Here is an 18,024-nt window from a genome sequence, read left to right as displayed (position 1 = left end):
TCTCTGTCACTGACCCTTGGGATAGATTATTGTCCACAATTCTTCTATCAAATAGCCTAGGAGGAAAAAAGAATAAATAAATAAAATACTTCTGTGGTTGCTTGGCGTCGTATGGGTGGCTACCGCAACTGCCGTACAGCCACAAAAAGATTACTTTTTAAGAATAAAACCACTAAACTTATATTCAAAATTTAGATAAATATGGGCAAAAGAATTCAAAAGATTGGCAATTGTTTTGTAGAAACTTGTCCATCCCAATAGGCGTAGGAGAAAAGCTACAAGTTGTATACAAGTACTTGCAGACACCCAAGGAGAATAAGGATGAATTCAGAACTCAAAAAAGTGTTATACGTATCAGATTAAGCATGAACTAACACATAAATGTAGAAGAATAATATCAGACACAGAATAGATTAACATGAAGGCCGACTGAGTAATTGTAGGAATTGGCAAATACTACGCAGCATGGAATATGCTCACTGTTACATCTGCAGTTGTGCTGATAATAGAGCCCTTTCGTCGCTCCTAGTAACTCCCATCTACTCCGAAGCTTTTGTTGTGCACTGATATATAACATCCTTGTTGCAAAAAGGAAGAATTTCCTACTGCTTAATTAGTTTAAGGATCTTTCCTGATCAGTATGGAGTTTAGATAATTGTATTGTGTGTATCCTTTGCTCAGTATATTTTTCGTACATCCGCATAAGGAAGCAACTCAACGGAGCTTTACCCTCTGACATTGCTCTGGCTTAAGCAACAAAGCCACTTTTGGTTCTTTCTGTGTCGCTTGGACTTGTCACCATATTTACTATTTTCATAGGAACCATTGGTCTTCAGGCGCCCTTCGTCAGATACTGTTATCATGCTCTCTGATGTCGCAAACTGCTTAACGGTGATGGTGCCATTAGTTAATTTATCACGAGAACAACCGCTCAAAACATCAACGTCTATATCACTAAAATCTGCAGGCCAATCATTCTTCAGTCTGCAAGAACAAAAATGGCCAAGATTAAGAGAATGCCATCAAATAGACAATCTCAGTAGAAAAACATGCAATTCAAGGTAGAAAAATGGATCCTGAAATGACCCGATCAATTATAGGGCAATTGCCTTTTTATTGTCAACTAAGTATAAGGCAAGTAATGCAGCTTTTATGTAGGCTGACCTGGAATCTTTAGCCGGTGAATCAGCTTGACAACCATTTGACAGGATGTTTATGTCATTGCCAACTGTAGCTACCTTTCTGCTACAGCCATCGCCTAGAGATGCTTCCAACCCCCGGTTGTCTGGCGAGCATTCAATTTCATTGCAAGATAGTCTGCTGCCACGTAAGATGGCAATGGCATTGTCTAGGATGCCCAGAGCATGCTCCACCTCTGGGCTTATGAAAGCACTCTCTTTGAGGACATGTCTGTGATGAATCAGCTTTGTTGAAGTGCCATTAGTAAGTTGACCCAAATTCAAAATTTTGCTCTGCTGGGTCCTCTCTTCTACAATTTCAGTGATGGATGTACTAGCTGTAACTGGTGAATTTTCTACAGCAGATCCAATTCTCATTTGTTCGGAAGGGAGAGATCTAGGTTTTTCCTCTGTAACTGTTGAAGTTGTCTCTGTTTTTATGATGGAATCCAGGCATTGACGTATTCTTGCATACATTGGTCCTTTTAAAGCCTGTTGATAGTCCTCGTCATTCATGGCCACAGAACGGACTGCCTGCAAGCATGATTATCATTTCCAATTCCAAAATATTTTAAGTAATCTCAAGCTTCAGAAGAAGCGTCAAATAAGACTAATGCTAAAGCAACTATCAAATGTTCCACCACCAATAGTATAACACCACAAAAATCGTCTCAAACATTGAAGGACAAATATTCACTTAAGCACAAACTATGTCATAAGGATATTGACTTGATGTTTTAAATGACTCAGTTTTGGTTCCAGTTTTAGTTTCCAGCTTTCTTCCACTGAGAGAAACAAAAGTATTGCACCGAACTGGACCAGTTCCAACATCGACAGTCAAAGCCAGCAAGTTGTTGGATTTGGCCTTAGCTTTCAATAAGTATTCATTGGAACTGTTCCATTCTGGCTGGGACTTTAAACACTGAAACAACTATGGAGTATTACAAATCTTATAGGAAATCTTTTCCCTCTTCTTTTTGGGGATGTTGTTGGATTTGAAATTTAAATTCTTATTTTTAAAAATTTATTATTAAATAAAATATGATCAAATAATGAGAACAAATAAAATGGGGAGAAAACCTCCCACAAAGTCACATTGGTAATAACTTATGTGATGATAAAAACTTTGTCAACAGACAGATTGTGGGGTGGGTTCGTAGTTTTTAATTTCTCTATATAGAGATTAACTAAATATCTTCCAATCTATCTCCTAAACTGCAACAAAAGATTTTATTCTATCTCTCAAATATTCTCTACTCTCTTTTCACCTCAAATTTGACTGAAGTGAAAAAACACTTATTAATAAGACGATTTTTTGCCGCTACAGGATCAAAAAAGGAATTGGATCTAGGTTAGACCTTGGAGGTACCAAGGCGAAAATCCCTACACGACAGAGCACATGTTGTCTTTTCACATGCCAAATTCTCAATTTATTTTAATTTAATATTGTTAGATTAAACATTTATTAGTGCTATTAGATTGATCATTATTTAAAACATGAGTTTGATTAATATTTTTATTTTGCATTGATCATATCAATTAAATCGGCTATACAATAGCCTACCTTTTAAATATATTCATCGAATCATTAAAACCGAATAAGAGTTACTCTATTTCCTAACCAATGAATGAGTGAGAGTATTTATGTGAGTGAGTATTAAAGAGGTGGATGTATACTAACTACTAAGAAGATCACAAAATTGAATATTTCCTATTTTTTCAATCCCATCAGTGATGTACAAAAGATAACCTTTTGAAACAGCTTGTGTCCATTGCCTATAAGCTGTCGTGATACGAAGTTGATCAGCGTTGGCGGCACGAAATCCAATTTGATATCCAAATTAGCTATTACCCTAAGCAATGAGAAGAAATATTTCAATAGGCATGAAACTTGAGTGCAGGAATAGGCAAATAGTCAAGTTATAATAATAAAAATTTACTTGGAAGTACAGTTCATATGATACTCAAGATAAAATCATGGATTTTCCTGTTGGTGCTAATGACATGTGGCATTGGGGGTGGGGGTGGGGGGTTGCATTAAATATTTAAATATTATCAAAAATTTAAAAGGGGACCAGGTACTAAATGAGTTCAAAAAGGTATAGAAGAACAAATTTGAAATGGTACTAGATGATTCTATCAGTCAGTGTGGAATAATTAGTTTATACTGTGACAATAAAACTACCTTCACCTTAGTGATCAATGTTCACGGGTTCGAGCCATGGAAACAACTCTTCAGTCTTCAGTAGTAGAGGCAAAATTGCATAGATCTTGCCCTTTTTACATCTACACAGACAGTAGACTAGTGCGAGGAACCATCCTTTTATTGACAAGATGGACAAAAGGTTCCTAATGCACTTACAGGGCTGTCCTGCATGCACTCATGATATAACTAGTAAATGATGGCATTTATATAGTTATAAAAGACTAGGAGAATGAGAATCTTCTCTGCAAGATACTGCTATTAGCTAAAGTGAATTGATATTTCAACTTATGGTTATTATCTCTTTTTTTTTTCTTTTCTGTTTTGAGGGAACATATAATTATTTATCAGGTTGTGCAGTTTACACATGGCATACATGTCCTCATCTCTGTACAAGTAATTAGTGTAAAATTAGCTCTAGAATCTAATGAAGAACTCAAAACGTACTCTGAAATTAGAATTTAGAAGTCATTCAAAAGAAATCTGGAGGACATAAAAAAGAGGAAAAATATTTTGATTTTGAAGAAGCTTTTTGTAAGTTGCATTACTGATGAAGATGGAAAGCCTATCAGGGCTCAGAAAGCATTTTCTCCTCAAGTGGCATCACTAATTAATGTTTCAACTGAGATAAGATTACCATATGTCCTGATCGACCAGTTTTAACTTTTAAGTTAACACTATCAATTACCTGAAGTAGCTTTTGTTGTCACTCACTTTTTGCAAAACTAACCCCCCTTCCAAATCCACTCGTACTATATCTTTTGCTTCTGGAATTCCATCCCGAGTAAACCCATGAGAGCTTATCTCTATATGCTCTGTGTCCGGAATCTGCACGAAAGTTTTCAGAATAAGAATAATAATTTTACAAGCTTATTACAAGTATAAGCTTCAAAAAGGATGAGGGTTATTGATTATATAGCTTATACTTACTGTATTGAGGAGCACAAGAACGAGGTCTTCTTTGAAGAATTCGACTTCAGAGTAATGCAGGAGTGCCTCTCGATCTGAAATCGGCCAAGGAACCTTCATCCTTTCTTCCAAAGAGTGAAAGAACAAAATAAGTACATAAAAGCACAAGAGGGAAAAAAACAATAGATCCAAACTCTTGTATGCACAAGTACAGCCAACCTTATCAAAGAAATTTCTTCACCGGATCGAATCTTTTGCAAACAACTGGACGTTGTAATTTTAAATGTTGGAAAGCTGTACTGCGGCCACCTGAACAAAAATAAAAATTCTCTTTGGTATATGATTCTCCAAAATTAGACTAGTTTTACTGCTATTAGAGCATTGAATAATAGCATTATTTTCAAAATAATATGGAGATGTACCGCTAAATTTTTCTCACCATTATCTTTCTTCCTGGTACCATCAAATAAAGGATAAAAGCAGGCCTTTATCATTTCATTGTGTCATCATGGTCTTCTATTGCTACCCGACCCTTGCCACAGGTATTATTTAAAGTGAAAAGTTTCTACTCAAAAGCGCATTTCTTATGTTGGAGTTGCTATAAATATATATAATCAACATCGATAATTTAAAAGACATGAAAGCTGCAAACTCACCATTTTCTATACAAGGTTGATTCCCATGAGACACATAAACCTATAAGAGGAAAGAGGATTAGGCTAAGTGATTATATATCTGAGAAACATGGTAAGTCATAACTTAAAAGACAAAGTTGATTTGTTAGCGAATAAGTTCCTGACTTACAGACATCAATAGGACCATCTGCATAACCTTCTGCAAGTAAAGTATGAAATGGAGTGCCTTCTGGTCCTTCACGGTACATGACACGTAGTTCATCGGTGTCTTGTTTCAACTATAAAATAGCATAAAGAATAACTAATTAAGTCTGTGTTGAACCTCCCCAGACAAAGAGAACAGAGAAAGCTCCACTTTCATTCTTACAACAGTTCTACCAGAAAAATACATGCAACATTACAAAGTCAACCTCTTGCATAAATCCTCCAAATATTCGAACTCATTTTGAATCAGAACACCAATCAAGCCATATAATTGAACCAACAATATAGCATATGAGGAATACAGCACCAATACTAAGTGTCACAACAAGCTTTATCTGGACAGTTTCCCAATTATTTTTGTAAACTTACTAACTACTAAAAGCTTAAGCCGGTGGAGAAAAATAAGTTTTATATTTATATTCTAACACTCTCCCTTATTTCTGGATTTGAAATATTTTGATAGGTCTAAGAAGTGAACTTGACTTCATTAGACAATTTGTTTTAATATTTCTAGGCAAAAATGCATATGGCAAGCTTTGAACTCATAACCTCCTACTCTAATACTATGTTAACTTACCAATTACTCTAGAAACTTAAGTTATTAGAGAATGACAGTTTTTATACTTATATTCTAACAATTACCGTTAAAAGTTGTAAAACAAGCATGTATATGAGATGTAAACAATGGTTCATGAAGAACCAGTGCTAATACAACGGTTTTTGAAGAGCCAGTGCCTAATGCATGATGGATTAAAGATTGATAACTAACAGTTCATAGTTTATAATAGATGAATTTACTGAAAGCAACATCTTAAAATTGCATGGTTAACTTTAACAAAAGCATCAATATAAAGTTTGCTAGGACTCATGTTCTGGATGCAGTTATATAGAATAGCTATTAGACGGATGCTTCTGGAACTTACCATGCCAAATAACCGGTAAGTAAATATTTTTCATACCCTAAATCTTTATTTAGTACAAAAAAGAGAACACGACATAGAAATAGGGAAGAAAAGTAAGAGAATGACCAAACTATAGGATTTTGTAATGTACGAAAAAAGTTAGAATACAAAGATTGCTTAAGTAGAGAAAGGAAAGTGAACAAAATGGAGCAAAGGAAAGAAAAGGTGAGGAACATCTACTTAATTTTAGAAATTCCACAGGTAGAAAGCATGGTTAGAAATTTCCATTTCAATTTGGTTCCAGCTCTGTTAAAAAATGAAACTTTTGGGTTAGTTTTGGTTGGTTTCAGCTCTAATTTTGTCGTATCAATTTCGGACCTTTTTTTAAAAAAAATAGCCTTCTTTATTTTATTTTTTAATGCATCACACAAAATCTTATTGTATTTAAGCAATGAGGTTGATATTGAGTTAGGTACAAGTTGGATTTGAGTCTAAAATATTGTTAGGTACAAGTCAAATCCAACTTTGAATCTAAACTATACTTCTAAAAAATTATTGTTAGGATTGAATCGGTTGGATGCAAATATACTTTTAAAAAATTATCGTTAAGGTTGTCTTAGTTGGATGCTAATTTCAGGGAACAATTCCGAATCAGATAGAACTTAAATGTGAAACATTTTGGCAAGACGTCTTGATTTCGGAGGAAACTTCAAACCATGGGTATAAGTGGGAAGCAGAAGAAATATCTTATGAAGAAGCATTTAAATGGACAAGAAAGTATGCTGAAGGAGCCTATATGATAAGAAGTTAGAACAAATATGAAACTCAGAATCTGTCTTCAACATAATATTTTAGCTTGTCTAACCAAGTAAACTATAATGCTGGGGCCCAACAAAGTTTTCTTGCCATAGAGATAATGATGTAAGATATGTTGAAATGACACAAACATCAAAATACAAATTCCACAGTGTACAAATATTAGACTATATATAACCTATCAATTAGGTCAATCAAAATCAAAGGCCAATTTCATCGAGAGAAATGCCATTTACAATAATTAAAACAAAATACCTTCCAATCTTTCTGCAAAGCTCCACATGCCTTGAGAGCATCATCTTCATTTCCAGAAGCACTTCTAAGCATTTCTAGAAAATGTGAAACTTCTCTTGTGCGCTTCTCTATAATAACGTCAGCATTGCCTAAATAGGATAATTCTACAGAAACTTAGCAAAAGCAAGATTATGTCATGGCTTAGAATGCACATGCACTAGAGGAAATTGACCACAGTAATATACAACATGTAATATCATGAGAATGATGGAACCTTAATGGCTTTCAAGATAGCTTCCTAAATCATTTTAGGAACCTTGAATAGGTTCATAGAAGGGGTAAGCATGGAATGGAGGCGACAAGACAATAATTAGTTCTTCTCAATGGCTTTGAAGATCAGTTTCCTAATCATTTTACCTAGAAAATGTCCAAATTTAACATATAGTCTACTATCAAGCATACACGAAACAAAATAATAAAACCATTGTTCTCTATAAGCTTATGCTTATATACAAAGTACAGACCTAATTTATTTTGTTGAGCAAGACAATAGAATGACTAACCTTCAGTACCAGGCAATGATGAGTGCGAAAGCTGATCCCTTACAAGAGATTTAATTGATTCTACATTAACAAGATCAGGCAAAGCCAATGTCTTGTCCAGTCTTTCTCGTGGTTCCAAAATTTTCTGCTTCTTCTCCATTATTTGCACCACAGGAAGCAAGGACCCGATCCAACAGTTAAGCGTGCAGCTGGATAATCAAGTTAAAAGTATATGACAAAGCAAAATTACGACATTGCTCTAGTAAGGTAAAATTCCTCGAGTCTCATTTGCACAAGATCAGCTGCAACACAACAATCTAGCCCACCTGCAACATGCAAAATCTATCTAGATTAAATTAACTGCTTTCAGAAATCTCATAGACTGCTCTGATTTCTGAAATTTTTTTAAGGACATTATGAGAATAATTTTGAAACAACATAAATGAAGTTCCTGAATTTTCAGTGCCATATTAAGGTACAAGGCTAAAAGCATTAACTCCGTCTGATGTTTATCAGCATCAGACTTAGGTAATAGTGCTGAAACTACGTGATGTTTATCACTGCCACACTTAGGTAATAGAAATTAGAAATAATTATTCATGGAAAATCACTGCCGCATATTGGTAGTACTACCGTATATCATAATTTAGCTACTCTAAAACCCGATCTTGGAGGACAAAATGAGAGACAAGTAGAAATATTAATTCTCATAACCCTATCTAAATATTATTTTCCTAGTTGTTATATAGAAGATCTCAAAGTCCAGATACCTACAGTTCTAAGGTAGAGAACAGATACCACATACTCCTAGAGCATGCTAAATTATAGTAATGGACTATCCAATCTTACATTCAGAAAGGAAAAGCATTTACCTACTCTAGCTAATCAAAGAAAACTGCTAACTAGTAGGCTTCTCTTGCATGTACAAGTGTAAGCTACCTGAACTAACGAAAAGCTACTATCACATATAAAAGTATGACCAAAATTTGCTTTAGTTAGATATCTTGCTTCTGTCTGCTTCATATATGTCCAACACTTTCATACTATTCTCATTCACCACCTAGAGATAAACATAAAACAAGACAATCTGGTCACTACTGATATTTGCAGATTCTAGCAGGTAAAACATCCCTGCAATGCAACATAAGTAAAGTAATAGCCCTTATTGTCCTCATCAAGTTTAAACAGATAACAGTAGCAAAGGATGTACAGTCTCACTATTTACATTTTTATGATTGCAAGAATCTTGCAGTAGGTTGCCTCTTTCATGTTGGTTCCATAAAAGAAATTGCAACAAACAACTTTACCTGTTTGCCATCAAAGTAAACTGCGACAAACAAATTCATCTATGTATGTAAGCTGTTGACTCTAAATTGAGAAGGGTGAACAAACAACTAGACAAATTGATAAGTTGACCTAAACAAGAGCTATACCTTCTCACAACTAGCTGAACTCTCAACCAAAGTGGATAAAAGCCGGGCAAGAGAACAACATGAAACAGAAAAGGACCAGTTTGGTATATCAAGCAGTTTATCTTATTTCTCAATGTCAAGTAGAAGCCAATAGTCAAAGATTGTAACATGTACAACAAAGCTCTCCACATTTAACCCTAACAAACATCATTAAATATGGTAACTGAACAATGAACCAGCAGAATGCTTCTTGACATATCTAGTAAAGATCATCCACAGATTCAAAAAGAACTATTGCTTTCTGATATTAAATAAAAAAGATAATGAGAAAACTAGTTCTATCTTACCTTTAATTCCTCTATATAAGTACATAACGTCAGAACTAAATCAAACTAACGGACTGCAAATGATCTCTCTCATCACCCACTAATTGCTAGAAGGAAAGAACCAACTAGCAAAAGACATCAAATACTAAAATCGGGATGGTCCCCTTGCCTGCAACTATTGTCTCAGGATCCGAAACCTTGCAGATCTCAAAGTAAATTCCACCGGCAAATAGATCTCTCGAACTAAACGCTGTCCCCTAACCTTTGATAATTAGTTAAGATCTCAGCATTGTCCGTGGCAATTGAGTTACTAAATCATACCACGCGCCAAATACGTATCTAGGATATCTTAGATGCAAAGGAAGGATAAAGAATCCATCTAATATAGTCTAATATAGATAATGGAAACCGAATGGAATACTGTACCTCTTTTCCCCCTCTTTTTCAGCTGAGAGTAGAAACGGTGCGGAGATGAAGAACGCAGCAATAAAGTTACAGGTCCATAAGATCAACGAAGACAGCACGCAGTCCTACACGCGTACGAAGGTCACGCACGGAATCCAGCAAACCCCACACTCGGGTTTCTTCTAGTGTTGGCGAATATATTCGAGCAAACGAGTAGGAAGGAAAGGAGAAGAGAGAAAAGTAAGAGCGTGGATGGATGAGGAGACCACACGTGGGAAGGAAGGGGGCCGAATAGCGAAGCGAGACTAACAAGTCATGGGCTTATACTTTTATGTTCTCTTTTCACACATTTTTCCTCCTCCTTTTTTCCCCTTTTTGTCTCTACCTTTGCTGGTGATGTACCGGCCGCCGCCGGAGGTGGAGGTGGAGGTGGAGGAGGAGGTGGACGCTAAGTTTACATTTTTCACCTATGAATTATTAAAACTCCAGAGATGGTCCAGGTTGTTTATTATTTATTTATTTATTTATTTATTTATTTTCATCTATCGTTGAAAGAAGACAAATTAGGCGGCGAAATTATTTCGGACCAAATCTAAATACGACACTAGTAGTCGATCGTAATTGTCAATGCGACGGGCCGGATTATGGCCCACACGCCCTCGTCGGTCTAGACCGAGCATAGCGTAATATTTCTTAATTTAGAGAGTTTATATAAAAAATTTATGTGGATAATAATAAAGTGCTTGAAGAAAAATGTAATAGTTTATATGAGCTAAGTCTAATTATTCCTAATTTAAATGCCCCTACGCTTGACAGTGAGGGGTGGTCAAAGTTATTACGCACTCAGGTGCAAATCTCATTCATCTCCTCACTCCTCTCAAATCCTGGGATAAGATTTGAGACATAATAGCATTTAAAAGGCAGCACTGCGTTAAACATTTTATATGATAAGAATAAGTTTTGCCCTTTTTCAAATCAATAGTTTTGCTAATCAGACCAATAATTTGTGAAGTGGTAAAGATATGGTTGCAGGTCTTGCAAATTAGTGTCGAATAAATCTTCTCTTTTTGCATGAAAAGAAAAAAATAATAAAAGCCAGCTAAAGAAAACACCTTTTTTTTTTTTTTTTTGCGTAAGTGGTGTTATCCGGAGAGTTACACGTAAGCAGTCGCACCCTCTCACTCTTCTTCGTTCCGATGGCGATGACTCCCACCACATCGATTTTATCCGATTCTTTGAATTTTACTCTCTGTTCTCATTCTTTTTCTCCTGGATTCCGATCCTAATTCTCTCTTCCGCGTCTCGGCCATCAAGAAGGATCATGGCATCCTTCTCATGCCGCCCGCCCTTTTCTCTACCGTCTTCTTCGTCACGCCCTCTCGCTTTCGCATCTACCAATCCCACCATCCTCCTCCTCCTCTCGTCCTCCTTCCCCTCTTCGTCTCTTTCTTCTTGTTCGTCTTCCTTTTCTTCAAATTGCCGTCTCCGTCATCGTCTGGATTCCCTCCTCCGTAAGCGGAGCCTTCGCTGTCTCCCCGGACAAGGAGAGCGGGAATCCGATTCCAGCGGCAAAGATTTCGGCGAGCAAGTAAAAGATGTCATCGAAGAAGCAATGCCCACCAGGGATTTTGTCACTCTCACCGCCTGCGTGGTCGGCCTTCTCACCGGTGTCGCAATCGTCCTCTTCAACAACGCCGTGAGAGCTCTCTTTCTCCTCCATCCTTGCTTCTCTTCACTGTCATTGGATGCCACTAGGAGTTATGCTGACTTTCTGCAGGGAAAAGAACCTAAACATACAAATTGAACACTTAATATAACAAGAATGCTGGGGTCGAAATATGGTAGAGTATAAGAAAGTATACAACTGTGCGAAAAGATTGGTGGTAATGAAAACTAGATAGGATTTAGAAGGTAGTAGAAAGGGGTGTTTTTGGAGGACCTTGCATTTATATCCTGGATAAGTGTGTCAAAAAGTGGACAATGTATGACTCAAGGATCTGAGTATGAAATATGGTCATATTATTCTGTTTCTACAATGTTATGCATTGAATTTTTTTTTTCCTCTTGATGGAGTTATGCGTTGATGTTGATAACTCGTTGACATTTGCAATACTGGTAAGATGTGAATTGATATATTCCAATGTTTATACTGTTTACTTATTTACAATAGGTTCACGAAATACGTGACATATTTTGGGATGGAATACCTTCACGAGGTGCCTCATGGTTAAGGGAGGAGCCCCTTGAGGAAGTTTGGCAGAGAGTGATACTGGTACCAGTTTGCGGGGGTGTTATTGTCGGCATAGTGAACACTCTACGGAGTTCTTTAGAAGCCCCTTCGGAAGGTACTTTGTCAAATCTAAAGGGTGCATTTCGGCCATTCTTGAAAGCTGTAGCTGCTTCTATTACTCTGGGAACTGGGAATTCTTTAGGGCCAGAGGGCCCCAGTGTGGAGATAGGTTCTGCCATAGCCAAAGGAGTTGTCCATGTTTTTCGGTGGCAGGGTGGAAAAAGATTGGCCCTGGTGGCAGCTGGATCAGCTGCTGGTATTTCATCAGGTCAGTTTTCTACCCTTAGAATATTCATGCTTATGTAATCTTTGAGTTGTCATAGGAGGTGAATCCAGCATGAACACCTTTAAACATGATTTTTATCAAATGATGTAGCACAGACATTTCAAATTAACCATCTTAGAATATGGTCATACATTAGCAAATATGTTTCTCAAAGTTTCCAAGTATGATATTTTTCTTTTCTTTCCAGATTGCTTCTAGTTCAATAAGTTTAGTCTATGGCATTTCATGTCATTATGTGAAGCATGATCTAGATTCTTAGCAGTTGCGTATTTTTATGAATCAAGATCCAAGAAAAAGAACTAAGGCCTCTTTACTAAGATATCATTTCTCATAGGTTGATTTGTTAGACAAGAAGATGCCTAGTATATCAAGATTTTCAGTGTTGGTAATATTCATATACAAATGCAGAATTTATAGATTCTGTCTCATATATTGATAATAGCATTTATTGGATGCAATGTTGATTACTCGCACAATCTTGTAGGACCAAAACTTTTCTAGAGCTTATAGGATTGAAAAATCCTTTAGGAAGTATGCTCATGTGGCTTAGAGAAGTTCATATTTGGGGAACTTCATCATGTTTTAGGCTTTTAGCAGTCTTCTGTTGTATTTATGTGATTTCACAATGACATATCTTGACCATGTCCTAGGGATTCATGGTTACATAATAAGGATTTCATTAAAAGGATTTCTACCTATCTCAACTTTGCAAAAGAACATACCGTGATATTTAGGCTTTCAAGAAAAGTAGAAAGATTTCATGAGTTTGAGACTTTCTGTGTAGATATTAGGGAGGAGTGACTCAGAATCACTTTTCAGTTTTCAAATTTGTATTGCCAATTCATTGATGTCAAAGGAGTAGTTATACATACATTTCAATTTGCAAAGACATGGAAATTGGGGAACCTGTCTATGATGTGATGCTTTTCTTATCATTTATTTTAGTAGGAGTATTCATAGAGTAATGCAGATCAGAAGAGGATGTATGTAAAGTTCAGTGACCATGAGTACTTAACCATAAAAAAACCACTTTATAGTTGGAGTGTCCAATTTGCGGCCTTCACTATTAGATATCCAACAGGTGTTGATTGACTATTACAGCTGATTCTTGTTAAATTAGAGTCAGGTGCAAGTTAAAGTTATTCTACATGTCACTGTATCCTAACAGGTTTTGAAATACTCAGCCTTCACCATTTATGACTTGGGACTCAAGTTACTTGATCTTCTCTAAAGTTTCTTTCCTTGAAGCAGTCCCCATCTGGTTGCGGAAACACCTTTTTCTTTTTTTGGTCTACTTAGTATTTTTTTCCGAAAGGTTGAAAAACAAATTAAATATTCGTTATACATATATATAAAGTTTTCTTCAGCCATTCCAAAGTACTTTGCACTTGCATGTTTGTGCCCTTGAACCCCTTCAATTAGTCAATGAATCAAGCTTTTGCAACCTCAACGAATTTTTGTGAAGCTTTCTTTAAATTGTCAATATTGATAAGAAAATTACTCTTACCTAGCTTCAATGTAGAAGTCCACAATCTGGATACCAGAGATAAGCCTAGAAGATTATCTTGTTTTACTGGAAAGTTGGAATTGAGCTTGTCTCATTATGGTTCCTGCAGGTGGTTGTACGATTTCTTTATCTTGTTATTGAATTCTTTGAGATTCATTTTCTGATGTTGTTTTACTTAAATTTCAGGTGATTGCTTTGTATTTTAGGTTTTAATGCGGCTGTATCTGGGTGCTTTTTTGCTGTGGAATCTGTCCTGTGGCCTTCTACAGCAGACACATTCTTTTCCATCTCAAATTCAACACCAATGGTGATACTTAGTTCAGTAATAGCATCTGTGGTTTCAGAAGTTGGTCTTGGTTCTGATCCAGCTTTCACAGTTCCTGCATATGATTTCCGTTCTCCAAGTGGTATGCAACTTTATTTCTTAAAAGATATTAAATGAGGTTTGCGAAGTCTAGGCTTCAGTAGTTGCAACTAGTCGTTAGATCAACTTCATCATCCAAAGAATCATGTGATGTCCTTCTGTAATTGTTGTGCCATTTTGAAAGCTATTTATTATCTAATAACTGGTCGATAGTAATCTAGAATTCTCCATTAGCAGGCAGGAGGAATTTAACTTAAAGTACTAAGTCACTGGTCACATTCTTTATACTTTGGATCATCACAAAATCTGAAGATGTTAATTTGATTTTATCAATTTTCAGAGCTTCCTCTATATCTTTTGCTGGGTATCCTTTGTGGATTGGTCTCAGTAACTTTATCAGGGTGCACATCAATCGCTCTGGAAGTAGTTGAATATCTTCAACGGGCAACAGGAATACCCAAGGCTGTCTTTCCTGCAATGGGTGGTCTAAGTGTTGGTTTGATAGCTTTAGTATATCCAGAGGTCCTCTACTGGGGCTTCGAGAATGTTGACATTCTGCTGGAATCAAGACCATTTACGAGCGGCCTCTCGTATGCTATATTATTTCAATTAGTTGGGGTAAAAATACTTGTGACATCTTTGTGCCGTGCTTCTGGACTAGTGGGAGGCTACTATGCACCATCCCTTTTTATAGGTGCAGCAACAGGCATGGCATATGGAAAGTTTGTGAGTTCGATACTGTTGGGCCCTAATCCATTGTTTCCTCTGGGCATATTAGAAGTGGCATCACCTCAAGCATACGGTCTGGTAACATTTCATTATGACATCTTTTCCTTCATTCATCATATTAACGTAATAAATAGAAGATCTATCTTTTTTTCTAATAGCATACCGTTCCTCTCCTTATCTTGCCCAAACCTTTTGTCGGTGGACCCTCATGGAACATAAGCTGTTCAATATGGGGTGAGACAAAAATTTTAAATGTTATTACCCCATCATCTTCAAGATGTTTTTTCCATACTAAAGACAGCTCCAGGATCTGGATGCCAATCAGAAGCCATAAGAAATCTGATGTCGTGCTTATTCTTTCTATTCTTCAACATAGATAATACATTGCCATGTGTGTCAGAGTATTGGTAGTCATTGCTAATTATCTAAGGAACCAGATGTTGCAGAATATGTAAATCCTAGAAACACTCCCTTTTCATCATTCCGTCGTATGCAAGGCCTTTCATTTGATTCTGCAAGCTATAATTTTTCCTTCTGAAAGCCTTCATTAGTTATTTTTCTTTACAGGTAGGCATGGCTGCTACTCTTGCTGGTGTATGCCAGGTACCTCTTACTTCTGTTTTGCTACTATTTGAGCTAACACAGGATTATCGTATAGTTTTCCCACTGCTTGGAGCTGTGGGTTTATCATCATGGATTTCTTCCAGCCAAAACAGAAAAAAGGGCAGCAGTGAAAAGTTGGATTCCTTGAATGTAGAAGCACATAATATTCAACAACCAAAAGACTCTCTATATCAAAACCAGGACAATTGTGATTTAGTTATTTCTCCAGAATCATCTGATTCTAGTGACTTGTGTAAGCTTGAGAGCTCTCTTTGTGTATATGATGCCAAATTGGAAGTTGATAATTTGGCTGAAAGTCTTACTGTCTCACATGCTATGAGAACAAAATATATTTCCATCTTGATGAAAACTTCGATAGTCGAAGCAGTCACTCTCATGCTTAAGGAGAAGCAGTCCTTTGTGGTGATAATTGACGACAATAATTTCCTACTAGGATTGTTAGCACTTGAGGACATCCATGACTTAAGCAGAGTTGCAACAGCTACCGGTATGAATATTGAGGTAAGAAAAGCATTACGTTTCAGTTTTCACAACTTGATACAGCTAGTTTGTTTTATCTCGACTTTAGCAAGCTTTGACTGCTGCTAAACTTGTCTTTTCATTTACTTTGGTATTTCACATGGATTATCTTTTTGGCTCTACATCATATGATGTATATCACTCTATTGAAGGATGAAAACTGATGTACAGTGATGACTTTTGGTAATACGTTAAACTTACAAGAACAGTTGCAATCTAATATTTGACTTCGAAAGAAATGTTTGCAATTTCATACAAGGTCTCACACATGCATACAGCTGTGTGCACACAATATTGTGATTTGAAGGTTGTAAGGCCCATACTTGCAGCATCATGATTTACCTCTGCTGTTAGTGCCATCTATGAACTCACAAAGAATCATGTCAAAAGGCAGTCCTAGGCGCAATGTCCCTTTTGTTTTTTCTTCTTTTCCTTTTTCCCTCTGTCTACTCTTATCTTCCCTGTTTCTACCAATCTGGTCTATTAATCAGGTAGAGGAGATTCTCGTATCTCATGTCTGCCAAGTAGAAGGGGATAAGCTTAAAGTATTGACTGCAACACCTGACATGACGCTTCGCGCTGCTGAAAGAATCATGGATTCACATGGGGTGAATGAGCTCCCTGTTGTATCAGAACACATTGATGGATGTAGAGGACGCCCGATTGGTATAATAGACAGGGAATGTATCAGCATTGCAAGCAGGTATAATTATTGCCATTCCAGGATTTTCCCTTGAGTATTAAACAATCTTTAAAGAAATGCTTCTTAGTCTAATGGTCCACTATGAACAGAGTAACATACTGCTTTTTACAAGAACTAATTTACCTGTTCTCATTTATATTGCTGTCATGTTGTTATCCAGAGTTGCAGCAGCTAAAGAATTTATCAGTCTTTCTTCCTTGATTAGAAGACAAGAATCATAGGTTTCGCATTGCGACTTGCAAAAGTTCCCGTAGATTGCACATGCAGTAAGCTGTTTGTTGTCTGCTACATTGTCCTCGCTGAAGTTGTGATGATGCTGACAATACTTTGCCATCAGATTTTCATACGATAGGGTTGCTGAGTTGGTCAGCTACCTTATCATATCAATCATTGCTGACACTGCAGTTATACCTAATGAAATTGATCTAAGATCCCTCCGTTTTTCGGGATGAATCATGTAGAATTTTGAAACAGAAATTATATCAGAATATGTTTTCCGCAAGCATGTTCCAGCTCAAGCATTGTGACACGGATATTCTCACACATTGTCTATGTTGCATATTTCCTGTTCTGAATTCCAGCAATCTGTTGCTTTGCCGTCTTAATTTTGAAGCCTTCGCAAACATATGCAAGTTTGTTTCCTGGTGCAATAACATATGGAATCTTGGTACCCAATATTATATATTTTGTTTTTAAGAGACATGTTATTGATGATATTTAGTGAGAAAAATTGGTAGTTAGTGTCTATGAGTACAGAGATTATGCTGCTGGGATATGCTTAGCAAGGTTGAAACAATGAATTTACTTGGAATATTGGATGATTGACTAATTCAATCTCATAAGAAATCAAAGCACTTATTGCTATTGAGATGGTGCTCAGATGGTCGAGGCCATATTAAGTGTTTTTGGGTTCGAATTCGAGTGACGGTTTAATTGGTACACACAAAAAAAAATTCACTTTTCTCTCAATAATAGAAATAAAAACAAATAAATAAATCAAAGCATATAAGTATATTAGATTTTATAAACAGCCAATGCTTTGGTCCTCTGAAAAAGGTCACAAAACTTGGAATCAGTGGTGAAAGTGGATTAGAGGCAGATCGGAGTGATCATGTTTATTAATTCGGATGCAGATTAAAGATTCATTTTTATGTATGTCTTATATTGGATATAATGGATACAAATTCCAACATTATTCGGATAAGATAGAGAGAGGGCCAGACTGAATCGAATATC

At 36.4% G+C, this 18,024-nt stretch overlaps 2 protein-coding genes across 2 annotated transcripts; one reads left to right on the top strand and one right to left on the bottom strand.

Annotated features, from left to right (window-relative positions):
- Positions 1–264: 264 nt before the first annotated feature.
- LOC140773561 (uncharacterized) lies at positions 265–10,235 on the bottom strand. The gene is made up of 11 exons (XM_073116182.1): positions 9,788–10,235; positions 7,645–7,949; positions 7,103–7,230; positions 5,095–5,203; positions 4,947–4,986; positions 4,510–4,599; positions 4,312–4,411; positions 4,070–4,209; positions 2,929–3,031; positions 1,165–1,712; positions 265–984 (listed from the first exon to the last, which is right to left on the bottom strand). Exons 2-11 carry the CDS (start codon positions 7,781–7,783, stop codon positions 726–728), a joined length of 1,656 nt encoding a protein of 551 aa, XP_072972283.1. The 5' UTR covers positions 7,784–7,949; positions 9,788–10,235; the 3' UTR covers positions 265–725.
- A 720-nt stretch (positions 10,236–10,955) lies between these two features.
- LOC140773508 (chloride channel protein CLC-e) lies at positions 10,956–17,368 on the top strand. The gene is made up of 7 exons (XM_073116111.1): positions 10,956–11,462; positions 11,937–12,324; positions 14,056–14,256; positions 14,554–15,020; positions 15,510–16,067; positions 16,577–16,788; positions 16,949–17,368. The coding sequence occupies exons 1-7, from the start codon at positions 11,088–11,090 to the stop codon at positions 17,007–17,009; spliced, it is 2,262 nt and encodes a 753-aa protein (XP_072972212.1). The 5' UTR covers positions 10,956–11,087; the 3' UTR covers positions 17,010–17,368.
- The last annotated feature ends 656 nt before the right edge of the window (positions 17,369–18,024 follow it).

The sequence above is a fragment of the Typha angustifolia genome, chromosome 13 (genome assembly GCF_048772165.1).
Source record: "Typha angustifolia cultivar Huaian chromosome 13, ASM4877216v1, whole genome shotgun sequence".
Taxonomy (NCBI): Eukaryota; Viridiplantae; Streptophyta; class Magnoliopsida; order Poales; family Typhaceae; genus Typha; species Typha angustifolia.
This window is presented reverse-complemented; position numbering and strand designations above follow the sequence as displayed.